Genomic DNA, 26,570 nt, shown 5'->3' with positions numbered 1-26,570 from the left:
ATTGGGATTGGTCAGCTCCATTGTTTGCTAAGACTGGTCAGCATCATTGAGCAGTATTGTTGAGAATAGGCAGTGGCAGCAGGACTGGTAAGTAACACTGGTCACGTTTTACTAGGGAAAGCCAACTTGAATGATGGTTTGGTGGTGATGGGATTATGCAGGGAGGAAGAAGGAAATGGACATTTATATAGCACTTACACAGTGCCGGGTTGGGTCAAGCAATGTACAAATAGTATCTTATTTGATCTTTACAACAGCCTTTCAACATAGATGCTGCTATTATCCCCATTTTACAGGTAAGGAAACTGAGGCAAATAGCTTTTAAGTGACTTGCCCAAGGTCATACAACTAGGAAATATCTAAGGCCAAATTTGAACCCAGAGCCTCCTTTCTCTCTGGCTCACTTTCCAGTGAGTTGCAGCTGCCTCTGCTGGATCCATCTAAAAAGTGCATTCATTTATTCGCCAATATATGTGGAGACTAGTTAAAGCTTCTTGGTCATTTATATTGAGACTGAGCAGCGGGAATGACTCAAATGATCTGTGAATGTAATGAAACACTGTTGTGCTGCAAGAAAGGATGAAAAGGGCTATGGTGGAGAAACCAGGGAATATGTGTCAAGTGAACAGAACCAGAAGAAGAATCAGTGTAGTAACAACAGTATTGTAAAGACTTAAGAATTTATTGGTGCAATGACCCATCCCTTAGCTCGAAGAATGCCCAGATGAAGGGGTCTCACCATCTCAGGCCCTTCCACCCTTGTGGGGGATGATGAACTTGTAAAACCAGTTCCAGCTCTGCCAGTTGCTCTCAAACAGTTCTCAGTGGATCCATTCAACCTCTTGTGGAATAACTGAATAAAAAGAAGATCCCAGAATGTCAATTTGGGGATAGGCGTCCATACCTTCTCTTCCTACCAGTTCTCATGCTGGGGTGCCCAAAGTGAGATCCACAAGCAAGAAAGCCAATTAGTAACTCCCCAGATCAGACCTCTTGGGTTCTAAAAGGAGACTAAAGGGATCACCAGCTCACTGCTGCCATTCCACAAGCTGATGCACAGGTGTTGGTGCTTGTGTGACTTGCCACAGTTGGGGAGAAGCTCATGTTCTATAGCATCAGATTCAAACATCTTCTATGTGGAATCACTCTGGAGAACCCCAGCTGCCATGTTACTCACGTGTGACCTAGTTGCTATTCTGGGGTACTTGGCAGTGGGGTTATAGAGGACTATCGTCTCTAGTGTCCACCTGCCACCCATCACTTCCCTGTGACTCCAAGGGACACACACTCTAGTAAACCATCTTGGCACATGAGCTAATGCAGAGGGTAACCAAGAGGCCTCAAACCCATGGCAGAGTTGGGGGGGAGGGAAGTGAGGTCTCCTGCTAGAAGGGACAGATGAAGAGAGTTCCTTCCAGTGGCCGCAAAGGTAGCTGAAGCAGGCTCTGTGGAGCTCTTGGTGCTTGGTCGGACATGGAAGTCACCAGGGTCATCTACTATATCTCAATCCATCATCAGTCATCCTCACTTTTGTCTCGACACTGGACTTGGAGGACTCTGGAAGAGAGAAGGGAGGTGGATGAATTTGTGCAACTTCTGCCTCACTTAAATCCAACTCATGAGCAAGTCAAAGCGCCCTCCTTGTGATGTCCTGGACCTCTTAGAAGACAAAGGACCACGCACAACAACGAACAAGGAAGCATGCAAGATGACTCCCAATCCTGCATCCTTTTGGACTTCGGAAGGGATGGGAGCAGAACGACTTAAAAAAGAGAGTGCTGAGAATCACAAAGTGTTTAGAACTAGACCAGTTTTGAACAAAGGTCACCGGACTGTCACTGTCGGTATTCTAAATGGGAGATCTTTGCCCAGTGGTGAATGAGGACAAATCATGCAGATAAGCAGGCTGACGTGTGGAAATGGGGTTATTGTGTGCTGTTTGGTCTGGGAGGAGAGCTCCAAGAGACCCACTGGACGTTCGGGAAACCTTTCTCCTCATGAGAGCTGGGGAAGACATCGTTTCCCTTTTTGTCTGGACATCTCTGGGTTCCCTAGCCTTAGCCTTCAGGGTGAGTTCTCTCCCTGTACTGCTCTCTCCTTCTGGCTGGCTGGGCTCCTCCATCAAGGGGATCAATGATCCACATGCCTTTGGGAAGCTAGGAGGAAGTCCTGCCTCTGTCATGTCCACAGTACAGTCTCTGAATGCCCTCAGAAGGGGAGCCCCCTGGCAGCAGGGTCTGGACTGCTTTTCTGTCCGTATGCCCAGCACTTGGCACACACGCAGGGCTAAATCAAGGTTGTGTAATTCATTCATTTCCCTCTCTTATTCACAGGTCTTCCTAAGGCTATTTCCTCCCCTGCCCCAGAGCTGACCAAGAATGAGCAACATCCAAAACCTCCTGCTCGACTCCCTCCTGGGCACAAAGCATGTGGACAGTGCTGCCATCATCAAGATTCATGAGCGTACTGTCTTAGTGTGCTCGCCAGGGTTTAATGTAAGAAAAGAAGGCTGGGGACAAGAATGGGGAGAGCCAGGGCAGAGAGGGATTTGCTAGGGATGTCCTGGCTTCTGAGGCCACACAGACTACTACAGGGCCTGGAGTCAGGAAGATGCAAGTTCCCATCCAGCCTCAGACACTGACCAGCTGGGTGACCCAATCCCTGAGCCTCTTGTCTGCCTCAGTTTCCTGAACTGTCAGATGGGGATCCTACCAGCCCTGTCTCCCAGGGCGGTTGTGAGGACCAAAGGAGGTCATATTTGGAAAGCTCTTAGCTCAGCACCTGGCACAGTGGAGGCACTTACTAAATGCTTGTCCCCTTCCCCTCTGTTGCCCTAACAACTGCAGATCTCACCCAATGATGTCCGTGTGCTCATCAATGGATTCTCCAAGAACCCTCAGCAAGTGCGAAGGGATGGACTGTACTTCAGGGAGAAAGATTATGTGTGTGTCCGAGCAGATGAGCGCTCCCTTTATGCCAAGCAGGTATGTGGCGGACAGGCCTTTGGGCAGGAACTGGTACGTTCTTTAATGTGGCATGTCTCCATACTGAATGTACTGGCAGCGAGTGTAAGTTGCTGAACTGAGCTGACTTGCTGCCAGGTTGTTTCCAGAACACTTGGACCAACAGTTTACAGCTCCACCAACCATGCATTAGTGTCCCTTGTTTGGTTGTGAGCTCTTCTGCCCTCCGTAGACCTGATGGAATTTCTCCCTTATTCCTCTTATGTCACCTTTTACATCCAAGTTTTATATCCATTTGGAATTTATTTTGATATACGGTGTGATACATTGGCCTATACCCGATTACTTCCAAATTGCTTTCCAGGTTTCTCAGTTATTCTTGTCAAATAGTGAATCCTTTCCCCGAGGACTGGGGTCTTCAGGTTTATTGAACGGTAGAGGTCTTGTATCTCATGTCCTCCCCCAGCTGACTTCTCATTTTAAACTAATACCAAATCATTTTAATGAGGACTGCTTTGTAGGCTAGCAGGAAGTCTGGGATAACTCGGCCCGCTGCCCAAATTTTGCAAGATAGATATTGAAAAGGACGTTTCCTGTTACTGCAAAGAGTTTCTGTAATATTAGAACTTATTTTGGGGGAACATGTGATAGACTTGATTTGTAAATACTGCTGGACCTGGGATTTCTTTGTTTGGGAGTTCATTTGTGACTTTGTCAGTTTGGGTACTGGGTATTTTTGTAAGTGTTTATAAATAGGTTCCTCTTAGTTATCAGTTTTTTATGTTAGCATCTAAGTGAAAAGATGGTAGATCATTTTCTCTTTGGTTCTTGTGAATTTTCCTTTTTCATTTCTAGTGCAATCTGGTTTTCTTTTAAACTCTTTTAAAAATCAGATTCACCAACTGTTTATCTGTTGTATTCGAGCTTTAAAAAAACCACCTCGCTTCTTGTTTTTATCAATTCAACGATTCTTTTGCTTGCATTTTTATTTGCTTCTTTCATTTTCAGCATTCTTCTCTTTTTGCTGGTTTGAGGATTTGGGGTTTGCTGTTTGGATTTTCTTTAGTAACTTCTTCAGTTTATTGATTTGTTCTCTCTATGATCAACGTGTTTAGAGAGAGAAAATTTCCTTTCAGAACTTCTTTATGTATTTATTTTTAAGGATGTTTTATTTTCCCCATTACATGTAATAACAATTTTCAGCAAATGTTTTCCGAAATGATAAGATCCAAATGATCTCTCTCCCTCCCTTACCTCCGCACTCCTGAAGAAGATAGTCAGCAATTTGATCTGGTTTATACATATATATATTATCATGCAAAATGCATTTCCATATTGGTCACTGTTGTAATAGAACATTCATATAAAACCAAAAGCCCCAAATAAAAACAGACGAATGTGAAAAATCGCACGCTTTGTTCTACATCTGCCTCCCCACAGTTCTTTCTCTGGATCTTTGTAATGTGGAGAGGAGCGAAGTACAGCTGATCATCATACGATATCGCAGTTACTGCGTTCAGTGTTCTCCCATTTTTGCTTATTTCACTTGGCATCACGTAGGTCTTGCCAGTTTTTTCTGAAATTATCCTGCTCATCATTTCTTAGAGCACAGTAGTATTCCATCACAGTCATATAGCACAACTTGTTCAGCCATTCACCACTTGATAGACATTCCCTCAGTTTCTAATTCTTTGCCATCACAAATAAGGCTGCTATAAATATTTTTGTACAAGTAGGTCTTTCCCCCTTTTCTGTCATCTCTTTGGGATACTGACCCAGTGGTGGCATTACAGGATCAAAAGGGTTTGCATTTTTGTAGCCCTTTGGGCATAGTTCTGTGTGGAGTGAAATTCTGGGGGGACTCGTACCCCCAAAATCACTCTATTGAGCAGACAGGAGACTTGATGTTGGCAGAGTTCCCATGGCTTTATTCAGAGGCGTGGGGGGTGGCATAGAGTGGGACACTGTCTGGGCCTTAGACAGCGTCCTCAGAAGTAGGGGGAGGGCTACCTGGGCATATAAGGGAGGGAGAAGGGGGCATGGATGAGGCATACTACCTGGGCATAGGTAGCAAGCTCACAGTGGGGGAGTGGTTTAGGGTGAGGGAATACTTGACTGAGCATGGCCAGCAACCCTCATAAGCAGTGGGGGGGTGGGGGTGGGGGGAGAGAGAGAGAGAGAGGCTGAGGCTCCACAGTCTGAGGTCCCAGAAATAGTGGGCATCGATGCCTAGATTTGCTTAGATTTTATTGAAGAAAATGACAATGATGATGAGACTTCTTACCAAAACCTATGGGATGCAGCCAAAGCAGTTCTAAGGGGAAAATTTATATCACTGAGTGCATATATTAACAAATTAGGGAGGGCAGAGGTTAATGAATTGGGCACGCAACTCAAAAGCGAGCAAATTAAAACTCCCCAGATGAAAACTAAATTAGAAATACTAAAAATCAAAGGAAAAATTAATAAAATTGAAAGTAAAACAACTATTGAATTAATAAATAAGACTAGAAGCTGGTATTTTGAAAAAACATGAAATAGACAAAATACTGGTAAATCTAATAAAAAAAAGGAAAGAAGAAAACCAAATTAACAGTATCAAAGATGAAAAGGGAGACCTCACCTCTAATGAAGGGGAAATTAAGGCAATCATTAAAAACTATTTTAGCTCAATTATATGGCAATAAATATAGCAATCTAGGTGATATGGATGAATATTTACAAAAATATAAATTGCCTAGATTAACAGCAGGAGAGAGAGAGAGAGACAGAGAGAGAGAGAGAGACTGACTCCATAGTCTGAAGTCCCAGAAACAGTAGGCATCAATGCCTAGGTTTGCTCAGATTTTATAGGGATCCAATACAATACTATCTCCACTTTCCATCATCTGTATCTTCTTCTACCCTCCTTCTTCTATCCTCCTCCATCCTTTCCCAGCACTTATAATGTTTCTAAGCATATGGGAATATTCCTTAGGTTTGCAGTGTTTTAGTTAAGTCGGCCTGTCCAAGGATTTATTAGATTGCAACAATTCAGGCTAAAACACTCTTGGAAACATTTCTTGGGTTATCTATAGCATTGCAACATTTCTCGGGACATGTAGTCAAAATTATAATTTGTAAGTTTTGAGATTTCTCAAAGGAATTAGGTCACCCCTAAACTTCTTCCCATAGAAGAAAAGGTGGGGCAGTCTTTTAGCCACATTTGAAAAAGAGTATATTAGAGGCCTATATTAATATATATATGTGTGTATATATTGTGTGTGCATATATATATATATATATATTTATATGTATATGTATAAAACTGCTTATGGAGGGAATTTCTTCTACTCTTCACAAGGAGAGATTGATATCTCCTAGTGGAGGGCACCAAACTTCACTATTTTTCTATAGGAGGTTGCCAATCTATAATTACTAATCAATGTATATTGGGGAATAACACACAAATTTCATCCCACACAGTTCCAGCCTGCCCTCCAGAATGGTTGGATCAGTTCACAACTCCACCAACAATACATTAGTGTCCCAATTTAGTCATATTCCCTCCAGCATTTTTCACATTTATTTACTGTCATTTACTGGACAATCTGATAGGTGTGAGGTGTACCTCAATATTGTTTTTTTTTGTTTCTCTAATCAAGGGATATTTAGAAGATTCTTTTATCAGATTATTGACAGCTGGATTTCTTCATCTGGAACTACTTGTTCATATCCTTTGACCATTTGTCCACTGGGGAGTGGCTTATATTCTTAAAAATTGGTCTTAGTTCTCTATAGATTTGAGAAATTAGTCTTTTATCAGAGAGATTTGTTACAGACTCCCCCCACCTAGTTTTTTGTTTTCTCTTTTCATCTTGGTTACATTGGTTTTGTTCCTAGAAACCTTTTTAATTTAATATAATCAAAATTATTCTTTTTACATCTTTTAATGTTCTCTCTCCTCTGTGATCATAAAATTTTCCCTTCTTCAAAAATTTGACAGGTAAAGTATATGTTCCCCTAATTTACTAATGGCATCACATTTTATGTCTAAATCATATATACATTTTGACCTTATCTTGGTAGAGGGTGTGAGATGTTGGTCTTTACCTAGTTTCTGCTATTTTCTTTTCAGTTTTCCTAGCAGTTTTTGTCAAATAGTGAGTTCTTATCCCCAAAGTTGGGATCTTTGGGTTTATCAAACACTAGATTGCTGGGATCATTTACCCCTTATCTTATTGTGTATCTCATCTATTCCTTGGATCCAACTTTCTATTTCTTAGCCAGAACCAGACTGTTTTGATGATTATTGCTTTATAATACAGTGTGAGATCTCCTTCACATTTTTTTCATTAATTCCCATTATATTCTTGACCTTTCATTCTGTCAGATGAATTTTGTTACTCTTTTTCTTGTTCTATAAAATAATTTTTTTTGTAGTTTGATTAGTATAGCATTGAATAAGTAAATTAATGTCAGTAGGATTGTCACTTTTATTATATTAGCTTGGCCTACCCATGAGCAGGTAATAGTTTTCTAGCTGTTTAGATCAGACTTTATTTGTGTGAAAAGTGTTTTGTAATTGTGTTCATATAATTCCTGTTTGTCTTAGCATGTATAGTCCCAGGTATTTTATTTATTGTCTAGAGTTATTTTAAATGAAATTTCTCTTTCTACCTCTTTCTGCTGGATTTTGTTGGAAATATATAGAATTGCTGATGATTTATGTGCAATTATTTTGTATCCTGCAGCTTTGCTAAAGTTATTATTTCAACTTGTTTTTAGTTGATTCTTTAGGATTCTCTAAGCATACCACCATATCATCTGCAAAGATTAATAGTTTAGTTTCCTCATTGCCTACTTTAATTCCTTCAATTTCTTTTTCTTCTCTAATTGCTACCACTAGCATTTCTAGTACCATATTAAATAAGAGAGGCGATAATAGGCATCCCTACTTCACTCCTGATCTTATTGGGAAAACTTCTAACTTATGCCTTTTGCAGATGATATTTGTGGATGTTTTAGATAGATATTATTTACCATTTTAAGGAAAACTCCATTTATTCCTGTGCTTTCCAGTGTTTTTTTTTAAACAGGTGTGGGTATTGTATTTTATTGCAGGATTTTTCTCCTATCTGTTGAGATAATCATGTGATTTCTATTAGATTTGCTATTGATATGATCCATTATGCTGATGGTTTATCTAATATTAAATCAACCTTGCATTCCTGGTATAAATTCTACCTTGTCATAGAGAATAATCCTTGTAATCTATTGCTGTAGTCTCCTTGCTGTTATTTAATTTTTAATTTTTGCACCTATATGCATTAAGGAAATTAGCCTATAATTTTCTTTCTGTTTTTCCTCTTCCTGGTATAAATATCAGCACAATATTTGTGGCATAAAAAGAATTTGGTAAGACTCCTTCTTTTCCTATTTTGCCAAATAGTTTATGTAGTATTGAGATTAATTGTTCTTTATATGTTTGATAGAATTCACTTGTGTATCCATTTGTTCCTAGAGATTTAGTTCATTGATAGCTTGTTCAATTTCTTTTTATGAAATAGAATTATTTAAGTATTCTATTTCCTCTTTTGGTAATCTGGACAGTTTATAGTTTTGTAAATATTCATATATTCCACTTAGATTGTCAGATTTATTGGCATATAATTGGGCAAAATAGCCCGTAATGATTGCTTTAATTTCCTCCTCCTTAGTGGTAAATTTGCCCTTTTAATTTTTCATACTGATAATTTGATTTTCTTCTTTCCTTTTTAAAATCATTTAACCAATACTCTTTTTTTTAAAAAACCAACTACTAGTCTTATTTACTACTTTAGTGCTTCTCTTGCTTTCAATTTTATTCATTTCTCTTTAGATTTTCAGAATTTCCAGTTTGATCTTTAATTGAAAATTTGTAATGTGTTCTTTTTCTTGTTTTTTTTTAATTGCAAGCCCAGTTCATTGATCTTCTTTTTCTATATTTTTTTGATTTAAGGGTTTAGAGGTATACATTTCCCCAAGTATCGCTTTGGCTGTATCCTATAAATTTTTATATGTTGTCTCCTCATTGTCATTCTCTAATGAAATTATGGATTGTTTCTATGATTTGTTCTTTGATCCACCCCTTTTAAGAATTATTTAGTTTTTCCAATTAATTTTTTATTTGTCTTTCCATGGACACCTTTTGATTATAATTTTTATTGCATTATGATCTGAAAAGGATGCATTTATTATTTATTTTTTGCATTTGGTTATGAAGTTTCTATGCCCTAATATATCTTTGTTTTTTGTGTAGATATCTTGTACTGCTGAAAAGAAAGTATATTACTTTCAATTCCTGTTCAATTTTCTCCAGAGATTTATCAAATCAAACTTTTCTAAAATTTCACTGACATCCTTCACTTCTTTCTTGTTTATTTTTTGGTTCGATTTCTCTAGATCTGAAAGTGGAAAGTTGAGGTCCCCCACAAGTATGGTTTTACTCTCTAATTTCTTCCTGAAGCTCATTTAATTTTCCTCTGAAAATTTGGAGGCTGTTCTATTAGGTGCATATATATATTTCATATTGCTATTACTTCATTGTCTGTAGTACCTTTTATCAAGATACAATTTCCTTGCATATCTCTTTCAATTAGATCTGTTTTTGCTTTAGCTTTGTCTGAGATCACGATTGCTCCTCCTTCTTTTTATCCACTTTGCTCTCCATTTCCATTTTATGGGTGAGCTTATTCCATTCACATTAACATTTATGACTGCTAACTGTGTATTTCCCTCCATCTTATTTTCCTCTTTTGATCCTGCTCTTTTTCTCTTTTTTCACTCTGTCCCTCCTCACAATCATTTTGCTTTTAATCACTGCCTCCCATTTCCCCCTCCTGGCTGTTACCATCCCCTTTCCTTGTCTTATTTTCCTCCTGTTTCTCTATAGGGTAAGAAAGGATTCTGTACCCATTTGAGTTTGGTTATTATTCCCTCTCTGAGCCAGTTCCAGTGAGAGTAAGGTTTAATCATTGCTGGTCACCACTTTCCTCCTGTCCTATACCATAATAGTTTTTTTATGCCTCTTTGGGTGATTACCCCATTCTACTTTTTCTCTTCCCTTTTCTCTCAGTGCAATCCTTTTTTGTACACTTTGAATTCTTTTTTTGCATATTATGTCATCCTAAGAAGTTTATTCCTACACCTTCTTTAAGAAATTTTTTTTATAGTTTTTTTTTAAACCCTTATCTTCTATGTTAGAATCAATACTTTGTAATGGTTCCTAGACAAAAGAGTGGTAAGAACTAGGCGGTGGGGTTAAGTGACCTGCGCTGGGTCACACAACCAGGAAGTGTCTGAGGCCAGATTTGAACCTAGGACCTCCAGTCTCTAGGCCTGGCTCTCAATCTACTGAGCCACCTTCCTGCACCTTCTGTCTATGTAAACTCCTTCTAATTGCTGTGATGATAAAAATTTTAAGAGTTACAAATATCTTTCCATAGAAATGTAAACAGTTTCATCTTATTGAATCTCATACATTTTTCTCTTTCTTATTTACCTTTTTATGCTTCTCTTGAGTCTTATATTTGAACATCAAATTTCCTATTTAGGTCTGGTCTTTTTTTTATCAGGAATGCTTGGAAATCTTCTATTTTATTAAATGATCATTTTTTTTCCTCTGGAAGAATATACAGTTGACCTTCTCTATATGGCAGTTCACTTATCAGGGCCTCACTGTACTGCATGTCTTAAAAAATATATATGTCTAATTCTGTAGCAGAGAGTTACACTTATCGCAGCACACTATTGGCTGATGGAATAAAAGATGACCAACCACAGCACTGTGTTCTGTATCCTGGGCACTGATTGGTTCAGTGAATATAGGTTAATAAGAGTGTGGAAAAGTATGGAACAATGAAAAATATTCTAAAAATTAATTAAATTTTCAAAAAAGAAAGTATATACTCAATTTTGCTGGTTAGGTGATTCTAGGTTGTAAAACTATCTCCTTTGGCTTCTGGAATATCATATTCCAAGCCTTCTGATCTTTTAATGTGGAAGCTGCAAAGTCATGTGTAATCCTCTGACTGTGGATCCCATAATATCTGAAATGTTTCTTTCTAGCTACTTGCAGCATTTTTTCCTTGGCCTGGGAGCTCTTGAATTTGGCCATAATATTTCTGGTAGTTGTTGTTTGAGGATTTATTTTAGGAATTCATTGATAGATTGTTTCAATTTCTATTTTACCCTGTTTAAAAATATCTGGGCAGTTTTCTTTGATAATTTCTTATAATATGACATCTAGCCTTTTTTCCCCCTTTTTATTATGGCTTTCAGATAGTCTAAAAATTCTTACATTGTCTCTCCTGGATCTGTTTTCCATGTTATTTTTTTTAAACCCTTACTTTCTGTCCTGGTATTGGTTTCAAGGCAGAAGAGTGGTAAGGGTAGGCAATGGGAGTCAAGTGACTTGTCCATGGTCACACAGCTAGGAAGTGTCTGAGGCCAGATTTGAACCCAGGACCTCTCATTTCTGGGCCTGGCTCTCAATCCACTGAGTGTCCCAGCTGCCCCTGGCTATTTTTTCAATGAGATATTTCATGTTTTCTTCCATTTTTTTCATTATTTTGATTTTGTTTTATTGTCTCAAGAAGTCATTAGCTTCTAGATGCACAATTCTAATTGTTAGGGCATTATTTTATTAAGTGGGGGCTTGCCTTTGGCTTGTGTTGGTGCTCCTTGGTGGAGCCTCGCTGGGGGCCGAGCTCTCCTCTCACCTCAGTGAACCAGACCTTCTCTCCTTTCTTTCCAGTTGTTTTCTGTCTGCTTGTTGGTCCTGTCATGCTAGTATTCATTGTGAAGCTATGTTCAGCTCAGTTGGAAAGGCTTCTCAGAGGGGTTGCAGCTTTCCCTGCCTTCGAGCCACCCTCTTCTCAGAACCACTTTGGGTGCCCCCCGTGTTTTTGTGAAGTTGTTTCCTTAGGGTCATCTTCTCTGACGAAGTCCCAGGACTTCTGGTCTGTGGTTGCCCGAGACCACAATCCCAGGACAGCAGCTCTCTGTGGGTTTTCTCAGTTATATTCTCCTTACCCGCATTAAGACCCAACTGTTAGAATGACATTGGTGGGTCTGTATTTTTTTTCAGGTCAACCCCTACAACCTTTGAACTACGGACAGCGGGGAGGCTTAAATAATCTTTGAAAAGGGAAGGGAGCAGGAGACAACAGCCAGATGACTGGGCTCATTGAAGCATGGCCAAAGGCTAGCGTAACTGGAAGCTACTGAAGGTTTGACTGTCTTCTCAGTCCTAGGAAAGGGCAAAAGCAATTCATAGTTAATGCTTTGTCTTTGTCTGTCTTTTGAGTTCTTTTATTTCAACATTCTGGGAAAGAGTCATCAGGAGATTCCTTGAAGACGACGTCATGGGGTTCCCCCTGATAGTCGGGTGACTCTACCATTGACCATAAGAAGGGGCCATAAAGTCAGATTCGCAACCCTCTAGTTTTGCAGGATAAGCAAGGAACAAAGGGCCTGTGGGAGGCAGATCTGTTGACCAAAGGTGGGAGGGAGGCATGTGCAGAGCCTCTTGGGACCTTCTCCAGAACAGGGAGTATCGCTGAGAGCCGGAAGATGCAGGCGTCTTCAGAAAGGCCTCACAAAAGAAAGGGCACCCTGCGTCCCACGGTCCATATGAATCGGGGATCTGAGGTAGCCCGCAGTGATCTGCCCCTTCTGCAAAAGCTACAGAAGCCGAAGGGCTTCCTTGCTGGAAAGAGGAGAAATCTAGAAGGAGATTCTCAGAAGGGACGACTAACTCGTCGGGTTTTCCTCACGCACGCTCGGAAGGCTGATCCGTGCTGCCAGCCTCAGCAGGCACGTGGTGTTTTGGACTGACTGACGTTTTGTGATGCTTTTGAAAATCCTCTGATCTTGCTGCTCAGAACAGTGAGAGGGAACTTCATTAGGCTCCTTTGAACAGCATCTTATTACACCTCCATTAAAACCCACTTCTATCAAGTGTACAGATGTCAGCTTCCGCGTTGGGGGAAATAGTGCCATAGTTAGAGCGACTTTAAATAGCAGATTAGTGTTCAACTGTAGAAATTCAAAAGCTAAAACCAACAACACATGCGCACAACATAGGTTTGTCAACGTACAATCAATTTGTAACCTGGCAGTGACCCAAAGCAAAGAATCAAAAGAAAATGCAGAGAACGTTAAAGAAAGATTCGAATTGAGTGTCCTCTTAGGAAGCAAATTCATATTAAAATGCTTACTGAGGCCTATATAAATGCAAAGGGCACAAATATCAAAAATTTCAGTCTCAAATCAAATTCAAAATTAAGTTCAAAATTCTCGTTTCCCTCTGAAAAGAATGAGGTGCTGGAGATCTAATAACAGCATCCTTTTTAAGTCACACAGAAGAATTTGCTTCTTTTTAAAAGCTCTTACTTACTAATCAATAGTAACTATCTTTCCAAGGCAGAAGAGCAGGTAAGGGCTAGGCCATGGGGGTTAAGTGACTTGCCCAGGGTCACACTGTTAGGAAGTGTCTGAGGCCAGATCTGAACCAGCATCTCCAGGCTTCACTCTCTAACCCCGGAGCCACCTAGCTGTCCCAGATGAATTTAGTCCTATTTTAATTGCTTATTTTAACAAAGGGTTGTGGCGGGGGCTCTGAACGAAATAGGTTTTGTATCAGTTGTGTCAACTGAATTGCCTGTAACCATGCACCATGCTCTGTGCACTGGACACAGAGGGCCGCTCCGCTATTTCCAAAGCTTACTTCAGGTCCTTGCCTCGAGGTGATTGGATTTCTTCTTGAGGTAAACAAGATCAGAAGTCACTAATCTCACACAATAGGTTTATTCCCTGATTTCATAAAGGACTCCAGTGTTGTTCAGTCACTCCTCGAGCACGTTTAGATTTTCAAGGCTTTCCTAACTGGTGACAGGTAGGCGGCGAGCTCCGTCCTCGCCTCCTTGATCATTTGACTAGCTCGTGTTCTGTATCCCTGCATCTTACGGGCTGCGCTGTGTGTCAGCATTAGCCTCTCCAAAGACCGCCTCTCCCTTCACGCTCATGGGAAAATGGCCGTCGAAGGAGAAAGAGAGACCTAGTTATAGTCAAGGGAGAAATGCGCCCTGTCTTGTGGGGAAGGTCGGCGGCGATGCACGGCCATGCTAAGGGAAACTAGGCTGAAGAGTCCTAAATCAGTCCTGGCCAAAGTCACTCCCTTAGCTTTGCCTCGCAGTTCTCCAGTTCTCCAGAGTTTACCTCACAGAGCTGCTGCCCTCGTAGACCCGTGAGATCTGACGTGGTAAATTTCCCTGACACGTTTTAGGGTTAAATAGCCCTTTCTTCATGTTGTTCCGGCTTTATGGATCTTTTAAGGATCACCAGGCTCCAGGAGTCTTTCCTAGAACCTTTCCGACGTCAGATCGAGAAAGCCATCCCATTCTGAAGTTCTCTGTGGAGAGTGAATCCAGGAGAACTGATGCACAAACTTGGAAAAGCCTCTGAGCGAATTCATTGTAAACTTCCACATTGTTGAGTTATACGAGTCGTCCTAGTGAAGAAAGCATTCGCTGCTCCTAGAAAGATGGGGGCTAGCTCTTTCCTTTTCTGACTTTCCTAGTTCTGAGGGGGAAGCAGTTGCCAACCTTAAAAAGGATCTCCCTCTAGATAGGGGGCCAAGAGAATTCCCAGAGGAGGGGGCTACACACAGGAAAAAGAGCAGGGCCAAAAGTTCTGTGGTTGGCCTGGGGACACGTGCTCAAGGAGATTCGGTGGATAGAGGACGGAGGAGCAAGGAACGTGGGATACTTAGCCATGTCTGGAGCTTCTGCCACTTGATGAAGTCCTTCCCTTCTGGCTATAAGACAGGTGTGTCTTTCCCAGTAGACCCAGTCGCCACGTCCCAGCTGTAAGGTGGGCTGGTCTGGGTGGGTCCCTAGGAAATGGCAGGGACGAGACAAAGCTGAGGATCGGCATTGGTAAACTCAGCAGGTCAATGTTATTGTGCAGTAGATTTCATGCAGCAGCATTTGCATTCATCTAAATGGTCGCCAAGATTTAAAGGCCAAAACTGGACAGTTGTTCGGGTTCCAGTAACTTGACATTCAAATTGTCACAATAAATGAGAAAACTTCTCAGACTTCCACAGACAAAATACAAAAAACTTTGATATCAGAGTTACAGTCGGTCAAAACCAATTATCCTAATTATTCAGGTTGGTTTTATCCAATCAAAACGAGAACCGTTTCAGGCCTGCAGAATTTCTCCATTCTCGGTCACCAGTCAAACCCAGATGAACTTTTTGACAATCCAGAACATACGCCTGTTCATCGGAGGAGTACTGTTTTCTAGACAAATCAGAATTAGTCTAAGATTTTAGAATCACAGCATTCTGCTCACTAGGATGATAGAAATGCACAGCGCTCCTGGCATCATTCCAAAACTCAACAGCACTATATGCACTGTGCCAGAAACTATATAAAGGTAACACTAAAATACAAATTCATGGATGTGAAACTTCAATCCTAGGCTTTTCTTTTGACTCCTGCTGGAGAGTCTGATCCCCATATCACAAGCTTTGTTCTCTACTGTTGGGGAATCAACAGTTAAAACAGCTTTAAACATTTAAATGGATGGTATTTAAGGTGGTTGTTGGAAACCTCCATCAAAGAAGACCTTAGAAATGCAATATGAACCAAACCCAGAACTTGAGTTCTCGAGCTCCTGTAAAAGAGGCTTTTTACAACCCACCATCACAATAAATCTCTAGTCATCACAGTATTTTATAGCATTAGAGGAACTTGATTCTAATTGGTCCACAGCAGTTACTAAGATTTAAATTAAACATAACTCACAAGCTTTAATGTTCAATTTAACATGGATTTACAATCTCTAATTCACACTCAGAAGGTAAGGGCTATTTTAAAAAGGAAAAAAAAAAAGCTTACTATGTGTCAGGCAATCTTTCTAAACATTGGAGATTTAAATAGAAGCGAAAATAAATATCATGTGTACCCTTAAGGAGCTTCTTTCTAAGGGGGAAATGCCACCCATAAAAGAGAGCTGGGGAAATTGGGGTAGAAGAAGACCTATGAAGATGAGTCTGGGTGGCAGCCTGGAGAAGGGAGCAAGAGCCCACTCTAAGAGACCCAGATTTCTATCCTGTATCATTCCCCGTTCTGGAAACAGGCTCCCTCCCAGACTTCCTTGTCCACTGGGGGATTCTGTGGGGAAAGGGGGTGGCCTACTCACCAGACTTCTGTGAATCCATTAGTACTGGGTATGTATATATGGGCTGGGAATGGGCAAGTGGGCCTGTTCCTTGTCTGAGACTAGATTATTGAAGATCTCTTCAAGAATTCTTCCCTTTGTGTCTCTATTGTTCTCAGTTTTATTGGCATGTGACTGTGTGTAGCTGTTCTGATGCTTCTTTGTGTTTCTAGTTTATCTTTGTTGTTGCCGTCTTATTGTTTTCATTTTTATCTCTTTCTCCTCTCATTTTCAAAATGTCCTCTTTTTTGCTTATTTTGGCTTTGTTTGTGTGTCTATTGATTTTTCATCTCTTTATTCCTCTTTTTTGAAGGTGATTGTTGTTATCAGGGATGGATTTCTTGGAGGGGGGAAGAGAAGGAAGACGAGGGGAAATGTAGGTGATATCACAACAAAAGGGGTTAAGAAAAATGTATTTTTTAAAAATGATGAAAACTTTTGATTCCCCCACCTGTAAGAATGTGAAATCTACTCCTAAACAGCTTTGACTATCAGGGATTTTTCTTTTTGTGTTCCTTTCGAACTTACCAAACCACAAGTGAGCACTTTCACAGACAGGTAGAATAGGAAATGCACATTTTAAATGAAATAGTGAATCTCTATGATTTGGTTTTCTTTTTAGGTGGATAAATTCAGCCTATAACTTTCACAGGTGTCCTACTTGTCTCTGTTTCCTTCTGTTCTGTGTTTCGTTTAAATCAGGGGTTGGCAACGTATGGCTCTTTCTGCAGGAGCCATAAAGTCAACTGCAGCAGAGTAACTAACAGTTTACACGTGACATCGTGCGTCACGTGATATGTCACGTGATCCTTTCGGTACCGCGACTATCTTCTAAGGTAGAAGGCTCCCTCATTGATATTGCCGCGCAAGATGAATCCTGGTCTTTAGTTCGGCGTGGTAGCTGTGCTGTGTGTTCCTCCTTCTGCCCTCCTTTTACTCTTTCCACACCTGTTACTGACATCTTGGGGTTCTGTATAGTGATTGATCACTTTTGTCTACATTCTCTACCCCTCTGCCTCTGATTTACATGGCTTTATCTCAGTGCATTCATGGGGTCTGCACTCCCTATTTGTGGGGTTGTTATTGTTTTTAACTTTTCTACCTGCCCTTAAAGGGGAACTAGAGTCAGATTACATCTTTACATAGGCTTCATTGGTGAGAAGCATTTCTCCCCAGTAGTTGTTTCATTTGATACAGAATGATTGAGGAGGCAGCACTGATAAACACCTGAACCAGGAAATGTGTGTGATGTGTCCTGGCCAGTTTTCCATGAAAAGGTACCCTCCTCCCCCACTCCTTACTAATGCCTGCACACAAGTCATGTTATTTTCTGTAATCTCCTGATCTCCTACTTAATTTATGTGGCCAAATGGCTTAACCAACAGGCCGGCAGCTTTTTCTTCTCCTGTTGCCCTGACTTGAGAGAGGGAGAGGAAAAAGTATTTATTCTTCCCTGAATTTTTCTCTCTTTATTTCAGCAATTTTCTTAGTGTAAAGGAGTTTTATATGTATGTGTGCAGTTACATCAGTACTATAGTGCCCCCATTAAGTCTTGTTTTTTGATTAATAATCAGCAAAACCATGCAGCACCAGAAGTCACAATAATGTACTTTATTCATCATTGGTTAGCACATAATAACGTTATTAAAAATAGTTCTAAGACTTATTGTACTTTAAAAGTGTCGTTCTTACATAAAATGCACATATTTACTTGTATTCAGTGTTAAACATATTGTACGGCTCTCACGAAATTACATTTTAAAAAATGTGGCGTTTATGGCTCTCACTGCCAAAAAGGTTGCAGACTCCTGGTTTAAATGCTTTAATTGACATGTCTATAATTATTAGTGATTTGGGGACCTTTTCTCATATGATTATTATACCTTACATTTCTTCCTTAGAAATTGCCTCTTCATATCCTTTGACTGTTTATGTTTTGGGGAATGGCTCTTGCTCTTATAAATTGGAATCAATTCCTTATCTGTTTTGGACATGAGTCTTTGAGCAGACTTTTCTAGGCCCAGAGGCTGGGAGCTTCTTGCCCCTGAAGCACAAAGAATGACACACTCAGAGCTTCCTGAGCTACCCTTCCTGAGGGCAGGCAAGAACAAAGAGGGGAGAACCAGTGAATCAGGCCACATTTCTGAAAAACCAGCCTGCGGTGTGTCAGGCACAGTGCCAAGCAAAGAAAAGCAAGATGATCTCTGCCCTTGAGAAGTTCCCTGTCAGAGGGGAAGATGGATGTAAACAAGTCCATACAAAGCCAGCTCTAGACAGGTTAAAAAGGAAATTATGAATAGAGGGAAGGCAAAGGAATGAAGAAAGACTAGGGAAGACTTCCTAGAAGAGAGGAGATTTTGGTGGGGACTTAAAGGAAGCTGGGGAGGTCAGTAGTGAGATTGGAGGAGGGAGAGCATTCCAGGCCTGGGGTAGAGGGGCAGATGACCAGAGAGGATGTCCAGAGCTGAGAGATGGAGGGTTTTGTTTGTGGCTTAGCCAGGAGGCCAGAGTCACGGAATCCAAGAGTATATGTTGGGGAAGGAGGTATAAGAAACCTGGAAAGGAAAGAGAGGACAGCATTGGGCAGAATTTTGAAGACCAAAAAAACACTTGTTTGATTGGGGAGACAATATGGAGCCACTGGTGACATGATCAGACCTGTGCTTTCAGTGGCTGCATGGAGGATGGACTGAAGAAGGGAAAAGCTAGAGGCAGGCAGACCTCCTCCCACCCCCAAGCTGGTTCTCAGTCTAGGTGTGAGGGGATGAGAACTTGCACCAGGTGGGGGCAGTGAAGGGGTCTATCTAAGGGATGCTGCAGAGAGGAAATGGACAAGAACTAGTTGAAGAGGTGAAATGGACAAGCCTTGGCACCATATTGGATCTAGGGGGTGAGACATAGGGAGGAATCCAGGATGACTCCTACACTGGGAGCTTGAAGGGACCAAGAGAATGGTATTGTCCTCTACAGTAATAGGGAAGGGGGGAGGAGGAGAGAGTTTCTGGAGAAAGATTGTGAGTTTGGTTTTAGACATGCTGAGTATAAGATGTCTACTGAACATCCACTTGGAGATGTCTGAAAGGCAGTGGGAGAAGAGAGACTGGAGGTCAGTAGAGAGGTTGGAGCAGGATGAATAGATCTGAGAATCATCAGCATGGAGGGAGATGGTCATTAAATCCATCTAAGCTGATGAGATATCCCCAAGGAATGAGAATGGAGGAGGAAGAAAAGAGGACCAGGACAGAACCCTCAGGGGACACCCCTGTTTAGGGGGTGTGTTCTGAGGGAGGATCCCGCAAAGGAGGCAGAGGAGAGGTCCTGAAGATTGAGGGTTTGTGTCCCTTCATGGTCACCAGAATATAAAGGTTAAAAATTAAAGGGTTGGACTAAATTTATGAGGAATGTGGTCTCCGTAATTATTACTCATGTCAGAATGACTTTTTAGCACTTTACAAAATAGAGGGAAAGAGTAAAAGTAAGGAAATCAGAGAGAGAAGATAATTACTCTGGCCTAGTCTGAACCAGTCAGGGCTTCAGAGGCCCCAGCAAAGGGGACCCAGAGGTAAATTACACAAGGGTTTTAGCCACAAGGCCTCCTCTAAGAAGAGGGACCTTTCCAGAGGCTACTAGTACCTCTCAGAAAACCTAGGAAAAGGAGTCAGTCTTTTTCACTCAACCACATGGTAATTCTAAGGGAAAAATCTAGGAGCAGTCTGAGGTCCCAAGCTGGTGTTCCTTCAAGTTCAAGTTGAAGGTGAAAGACCTTGTCATAGGAAGTTCTTGCCACTTTTAAAGACCCTTCCTTTTGTCACTTCCTGTGCTTTCCTTCCATTTTACGTGGACCAATCACAGCTAAAGTTTTGTTTAGGATTGCCCGGGGGTGGGGAGTCAGTCAATTCTGATTCATCACCCACTATCGCACGCGTGGGTCACAGACTACCCATACTTAAAGATAAGTGGGGTGTATATGCTTCTGGTGATTAAATCTAATTCAGGGGAGAGTTAATTCCATCTTCACAATCCCTCCTGTGATCGTTTGGGAGACTAGTTGCCCCAGTGGATCATTTGGCATAATCAACTTATACCTGTAAAAATCTTCTAAGTACAGGTGTATACAATATTGCACCTTCTAAGAGGAAACTACAATAGTTAGAGATAAGAGGGAAACAGAAGAGAGAGAAAGCAAAACTAATGCTAGGCACATTGACAAAAAGCCGATTAGGGGGCAGTCCCCTTTGGCATAAAAATTTACATTCAAAATAAATGTATTCAACCCCTTCAGTTCAATCAATTGCACCCCAAAGTTCATTCTGGATCTTCTTGATGCTGTGTAGGTTTCGGCAGGCATCTTTCTCCAAACAGTTCATTTTCTGGATTCAAGGAGTTAGCAAGCTTTTTTCCTGAAAATTTTCTTGAACAAAATTTTAAATTATGGATTTTATGAAAATATATACAATCCGTCCCCCCTGAGGAGGGTGTTCACCAAGACCCAGATCAGCTCAGGATACATGGTTGAGTTATGGGGTGTGTGAGTCAATTATCAAAAGAAAAACCAAAAATATAAAAAAAAGAAATAGAAGAAAAATTAAGCTTTGGGAGAAAGAAAAATTAAAAAAAACCAATTAGGGGCCAGTCCTCTTTGGCATAAAAGTTTACATTCAAAATAAATGACTTTCTGAAACTGGTTCAATTCAACCAACCACATGCTTGAAAGGATCTTCAAAAAGATCTAAACCCATTCTAGCCGTCTCTGTTAGTTATCATAGCAAGCATTATTAGCATCTGGGTAGATCAGTGATAGGAAATAGCCACGTGGCCCCTGAGCAATGGGTTCAGTCTTTTCTAATCTGAGTCTGGGACCATGGGGAAAATGGGGGTCAGACTCCAAACTAGATGGTTTTGCTGGGGTGCCAGATTTCTTCATTAATAAAGTGAGAGCAGTTTCTGAGGTTGAGCCAAGACCACAGCCCAGGTCTTTGATGACTTTTCTTTCTGGGTCCCTGTAGGAGCAGTTCCCAGAATGATGGCTGTGCGTCCTGGGCTGGAAGCCTGGCTGTGTCCATCAGAGTGTAAGGGGAGATGGTGGACCAGGTGGTGGGGTAATTGGAACTGCCTCTTATCTCTTTCTCTGGATCTCCTGCTTATTACACCAGGTCAGCTACTTGTCTGCCCACCCCCCACTCCCTGTGGGAGGCATTTGGCTAACTATTGGTGGAGATAGCCCCTTCTCCATAGCATTTGCTCCAGAAGTTAATGGTTATGAGGACTGAGCTAGAAGTAGGATGAGTAGAGCATTATGGGAAGTGAGACCACTCCAGGCTGGCTCCTTTGCCTACCTGAGGTATTCCAGAACCTAGAGGGGCAATTTTCTGGGCCTGGGTTTGAAAGTGGTTCCAGAGCATGGGTGCTAGGTTTCCAGGTTTTCTGCTATCTTGACTCTAGGCCCCATCAGCTGTTGGGTGCCCCTCGCTGGCCTTATTCCATTTAACCAACTACTTAACTCTAATTAACCTTTACAGAGGGATAATTACTTCAAAGACAGAGCAAGAACAAAGTAGAAATCTCCTCTCACACACACACCTTGGCACATGTTCTTTCCTCTAGCACCTCCCTATCTGGGACAGTAGTTCAGCACTTGGCTCTTTCCTGCATATGGCATCGGTGCCACTAAGTTCTTGGCCATATACAGCATCACTGCCCAATTAGACCTTCCCCCAGCCTGGGTCCCAGTGGTCATTCCTTGCTTCCTGAGACACTGATGCTGAGCTAGCTGAAAAACCCAGCCTACTCTGAAACTCACTGATTCCTGTAGCTCTCTCTGACAACTCACATCATTGCCTGCAGTCTGAAGAGGCCCATCACAGAGGCTTCCCCTCTTCCAGGGTTTCTCTCACCAGGCCCTTGAGAATGCTGTCCTCTATCACATCATAAACAGACCAGAACCAGTTATATTTTGTCTCTCTGGCTCCCCAGGTTCCCCAAAGTACTTCCTTTCGTGTCACTGAAGACCTCCTGAAAGTGGACTCCTCAGCCTCTCCATGTGGAGAGACAATCTGAGTCCCTCTCTGTGTGTACACTTCCCCCAAAGAACCCCTGAGTCAGGACATCTGTCTCTGCAAGGTCTGGCGTCTCAGCTCTTAAGCTAGGATTATCCATCTCCATCAACTTTTTTTCATGGTGACATGATTCATGTTCTTTCCCTCCCCTCTTCCCCCACCCCCAGAGCTGACAAGCAATTCCACTGGGAAATGCACGTGTTATCACTGGATACCTATTTTCATATTATTTATTTTTGTAATAGAGCAATCTTAAAAACCAAACTCCACATCCTGTACCTAAACAAACAAGTGATCCATCCTATGTTTTCTTCTGCATTTCTGCTCCCACAGTTCTTTCTCCAGATGTGGATAGGATTGTTCCGCTGGTAGTAGGAAAGTCTACTTATTTCACTCTGCATCAGTTCATGGAGGTCTTTCCAGTTCTTATAGAAATCAAGCATTTCTTCATTCCTTTCCCCAATTGAGGGACATCTCAATGAGGAGACACCTTAAAGCAGGGGTACAATAGCGATAGCTGGCTCCTACCTTGTGCTGGACAGCATCGTCTCCTTCCCTCTAGAGTCCAGGCATAGGTCTGCATGGTACTGACTGCTGAGGTCCTGTTCCCAGCCAGCTGGCATTCCTGGCCCTCCTTTGCCGATGTGAAAAGGCTAAGGAGGAATGGTGGGGCCCTGAGATCTGAAGGGGGGGCTGGTTGTGAGGGGACAGGAGCCAGGAGAGCTCCGTGCATCTGAAGAGAGCCTGCGGAAGGCCTCCATGTATCTGCAGTCCACCTGGCAGGTCCCGAGTCAGTATCTCCTTCTGCTTCTCTCTAGAATAACTCAGGGCTGGTGGTCGTTCAGACCAGTCTCTACCTCCTGGTGGCCACCTATCGGGAGGACATGTATGCCAGCGTGTGTGTGGAGGCTGTCGAGAAGCTGGGTAAGGGGCCCCCATATTCACAGACAGACCCATTCATTCCTAATCACTGCCAAGAAGCACTCCAGATTGTCGTTCCTCTGCTCAGCCAGGCCTCTAGGGTTTGGGACACTCAACAGGCTGGTTCCAACTCCTTCACAACCTCTAATCCAGACTCACTTCTTCCCCAGGTTCGTCCTACCCCTTCCATATTCCTCAAATGCCCTCCCTTGTCTCCTGTCTCCTGTCTCCCTGGCTTCTCAGGAGGCTCCTCTTCCTTCAGGACTCGGCCCAGTGTCCCGCCTCTGGCTCCCTCCTTTCCCTGACCCTCCTCCACCTCCTGGAGTGTGTGAGCTTTTCAGGGGCAGAGCTAATAAAGGCCCAACTTCTCCCTGAAAATAGGGGCCGTCCCCACCACCCCCTGACAAGGGGATTCCAGGCTCTTTTGGAAGACCTCTGGGATGGGGAACTCACTCGCTCCACCCTGGGATAGCTGTGATTGTGGGCAAGTTGGTTCTTCTTGACAGCTAGCCTAAAGCAGCCTCTGCCAGCCCCCACACTACTCCTGGTTCTGCCTGCTGGGTTCCTGAAGGACAGGGTTGATCCGCCTTAAATAGGATAGCTCTACTAGGACCCTGGGGTGTCCCCTCATGAGAGTTCTCTTCTCCAGGTTGAGCGTGATCAAGCCCTTCCTAGGTGGATCATGAGCTCAGACCTTTCTCCATCCAGGCCTCCCTCCAGGTTATCAATGGCCTTTTTTTAATTAAAAAAAAAATTTTTTTTTAACCAATTACACGCAATAACAAATTTCCGCCCAAGTCTTCCTTGGTTATATGGTCGCACTTGCCTCCCTTCTTCCCTTTCCTTCCCCCTCTTGGAGCTGGCAGGGGATTTGATCTGGGTTCTGCGTATGGATGCTCCTCTTAAATCACAGTGGCCTGATCAGGGCAGAGGAGAGCCGGACTCTCCCCTCCTTGTTCCCTAATTGCTGCCTGGCTGGTGGTCCACTCATGCCACCAGACCTTCCTCCAGCTGCCCAGGGAGAACTTGCATTCTTCTTGGGAGAACGAGGCGTTCCTCACAGAGAAGCGACAGGGCATAGTCCGGAGGGATCTGGAAAGGCCTGGGGAAGGCCATGGTCTCTGGGCGGAGCCTGGGAGAGATGGAGGGATCCCAGGGGAGGAGGGTGGCATCCCAGGCAGGGAGCACAGCTGGGGGATAGAACAGCCAGCCTGGTAGGGGTGTGGGGTGTGGGGCGAGGCCCTGGAAGACCCTTGAGTGGTCCTAAAATCAACAGGGAATGCTCAGTGCAACCCAGCAGCGAAGGGCAGGGAAGGGCTCCCCCCAAAGTCTGATCCAGCAGCTGTTGGCTTTGGGGACTGGGGAATGAGCCTGATTTTAGATGTTTGACTCCCCTCGGGCTTAGCCCCATGGGGGCCTCTCCACATCTCCGGGTAAGACTCGGGGTGCCAGTCACAGCCAAACGCACACCTGTGGCCTTGGGGGCAGAGCCAAGGGCCCCACAATGCTGCCTGCCAGGCCCTGGGCCCCTGGGAGCCTGCATCAACTCAGGCTTCTGCCCAAGATGGAGCCACAGGTTCCTGGTTTCCTCGGGGCCCATCCCCAAGAGTGAGGCCTGCTGCCACCCAGCCTGCCAAGTGCCCGAGTCAGAAGATCTCTCTTGTTTTCTTCTAGGTGACTACTTAAGGAAAAAGGGCAGTTAATTCACCGAGAAGACTGAACACCTCAACTGGTTTAAGAAAAAACAACAGACTTGTAGAGAGGAAGGTTGGGGTCAGGAAAAACAGGCTGGACAGTCACCGTCAGGGTCAGGACAGGCAGAGGGCCTGTCCGGGGTAGGGTCGTCAGTAGGGTTGGGGTTAGGGTTCGCTTGGACGGTCCAGGGTCAGGGTCAGAGTCAGGGTTGGGGTTGGGGTTATGATGAACAGCTTGGACTGTTCGAGGTCGGGCACTGTTGAAATTCAAGTCTGGGTGGAGGCTCGGGTTAGGGTGAAGAGCCCGTAGACGGGCCAGGGCCAGGCCCAGGGCCTCCGGCTTGGAGAAGAAAGTAGTCCTTGGCTGGAAGCACGAGGCTGCTGGACTCTGGGGCCCTGAAGAGGGAGGCGGAGAAACTTTCTTCCCGAGGTTGGAGCCCTCACGGTGCCTGGCCTCGGCCACTCGGGGCATCTCCCCAGGCCGCCCACTGCGGGTGCTGCTGCTGTTTGGCCAGGACGCTTTCTCCCCATCGGGTGGGCAGCAGAGGGACGAGTCAGCGCTGAGGAACTCGACCGTGGCGGGTCGGGCTCTAGAAAGGTCGGCTCACGTCTGCCAAACGCAGGGGGCAGATCGGTTACCTCCCGGAGCCGAGGCCCAGAACCAGAGGGGGGAGCGCACTCCTTGGGGAAGGGGCCTAGACAAGCAGGCCGCTAGGGTGAGCCCCGAGGGAGTCGAGGGCCCTCCAGCCAGGAACTGGCGATTTGCCTTCATTGGGCAACCCTTGGGAAGATGAGAAGCTACAGTTGCCATCAAGTCTTCACACCAAGGTGTTACCTGGATACCTTTCCATGTTCCAGATCTCCGGTCGGGGCTACTCAGTGACCTGCCGCCAAGGGAACATAGACCTCGCTCCCATGGCTCACCCCGTCCTTATCACCTGGTCCCTGCCTGTTAGTGTCTGACCAAGGGCCGGCGACTTCCCTATTCTTGTCCCTAGGAAAAGGCAGGCCTGGGTCTAGGTCTGGATCTTGGCTCTTGGGCCCATTCAAAGCCAAATAAACCTCTGCACCACCTCCCATGTCTGCTCACTGTGAGGAGGGGGCGGGGCCCCACACGTGCCAACGTGTCCTGCCCGCTGCTTGGTGTCAGCCGCCTGTAGAGGGGCCCTGGCTAGGGACAGACCAGGAATTCAGAGAGCCTAGGACTATGTTGGTAAAGCTACGGCACACGTGCCCAAGGGGGGCTGCCTCGCCCCTCTCCACACGTGCCTGCGGATGTTTCTCCCATCACCCATCTGCCCAGCAGCCCTGTGAGAGCGCTTCGTCCCTCCCTCGTCCGGGGCCCACGTGTGGCGTGAGTGGTGCAGTTTGGGCCCCATTCGCTAAGGCCTTGGAAAGGCTCCCCTTCGCTGCTCTGCTCCTCCTGCGGTCCCCAGCCACCTCTCGAGGGTCCTGCACATAAGAAGAGAGTTTGAGTGGAGAGCCTGGGCGTGCCTAGCCTGAAGAGGAGGCTCCAGGATGGGTGTCTGGGAGGCCCCTCTCATCCTCTTGTCAGGAAAACCTGACAACTTGAGCTGCCCCTCAGGGGAAGGAACTCTTGGCTCCCTTCTTTGGAGGTCTCTAAGGGGACCCTGGACAACCACTGGTGACGTCTCTCCTGTTGGGAGATTTTCGCCCAGGTTCTG

At 43.8% G+C, this 26,570-nt stretch overlaps 1 protein-coding gene across 1 annotated transcript; it reads left to right on the top strand.

Moving 5' to 3' along the window:
• Positions 1–2,378: 2,378 nt before the first annotated feature.
• On the top strand, positions 2,379–24,894 carry PFN4 (profilin family member 4). Its single transcript, XM_044675239.1, has 4 exons — positions 2,379–2,495; positions 2,847–2,984; positions 23,089–23,194; positions 24,866–24,894. The coding sequence occupies exons 1-4, from the start codon at positions 2,379–2,381 to the stop codon at positions 24,892–24,894; spliced, it is 390 nt and encodes a 129-aa protein (XP_044531174.1).
• Positions 24,895–26,570: the final 1,676 nt, after the last annotated feature.

This window comes from Gracilinanus agilis, chromosome 1 (genome assembly GCF_016433145.1).
Source record: "Gracilinanus agilis isolate LMUSP501 chromosome 1, AgileGrace, whole genome shotgun sequence".
NCBI lineage: Eukaryota > Metazoa > Chordata > Mammalia > Didelphimorphia > Didelphidae > Gracilinanus > Gracilinanus agilis.
The sequence above is the reverse complement of the archived record's forward strand: the minus strand, read 5'-3'. Positions and strand labels throughout refer to the sequence as shown.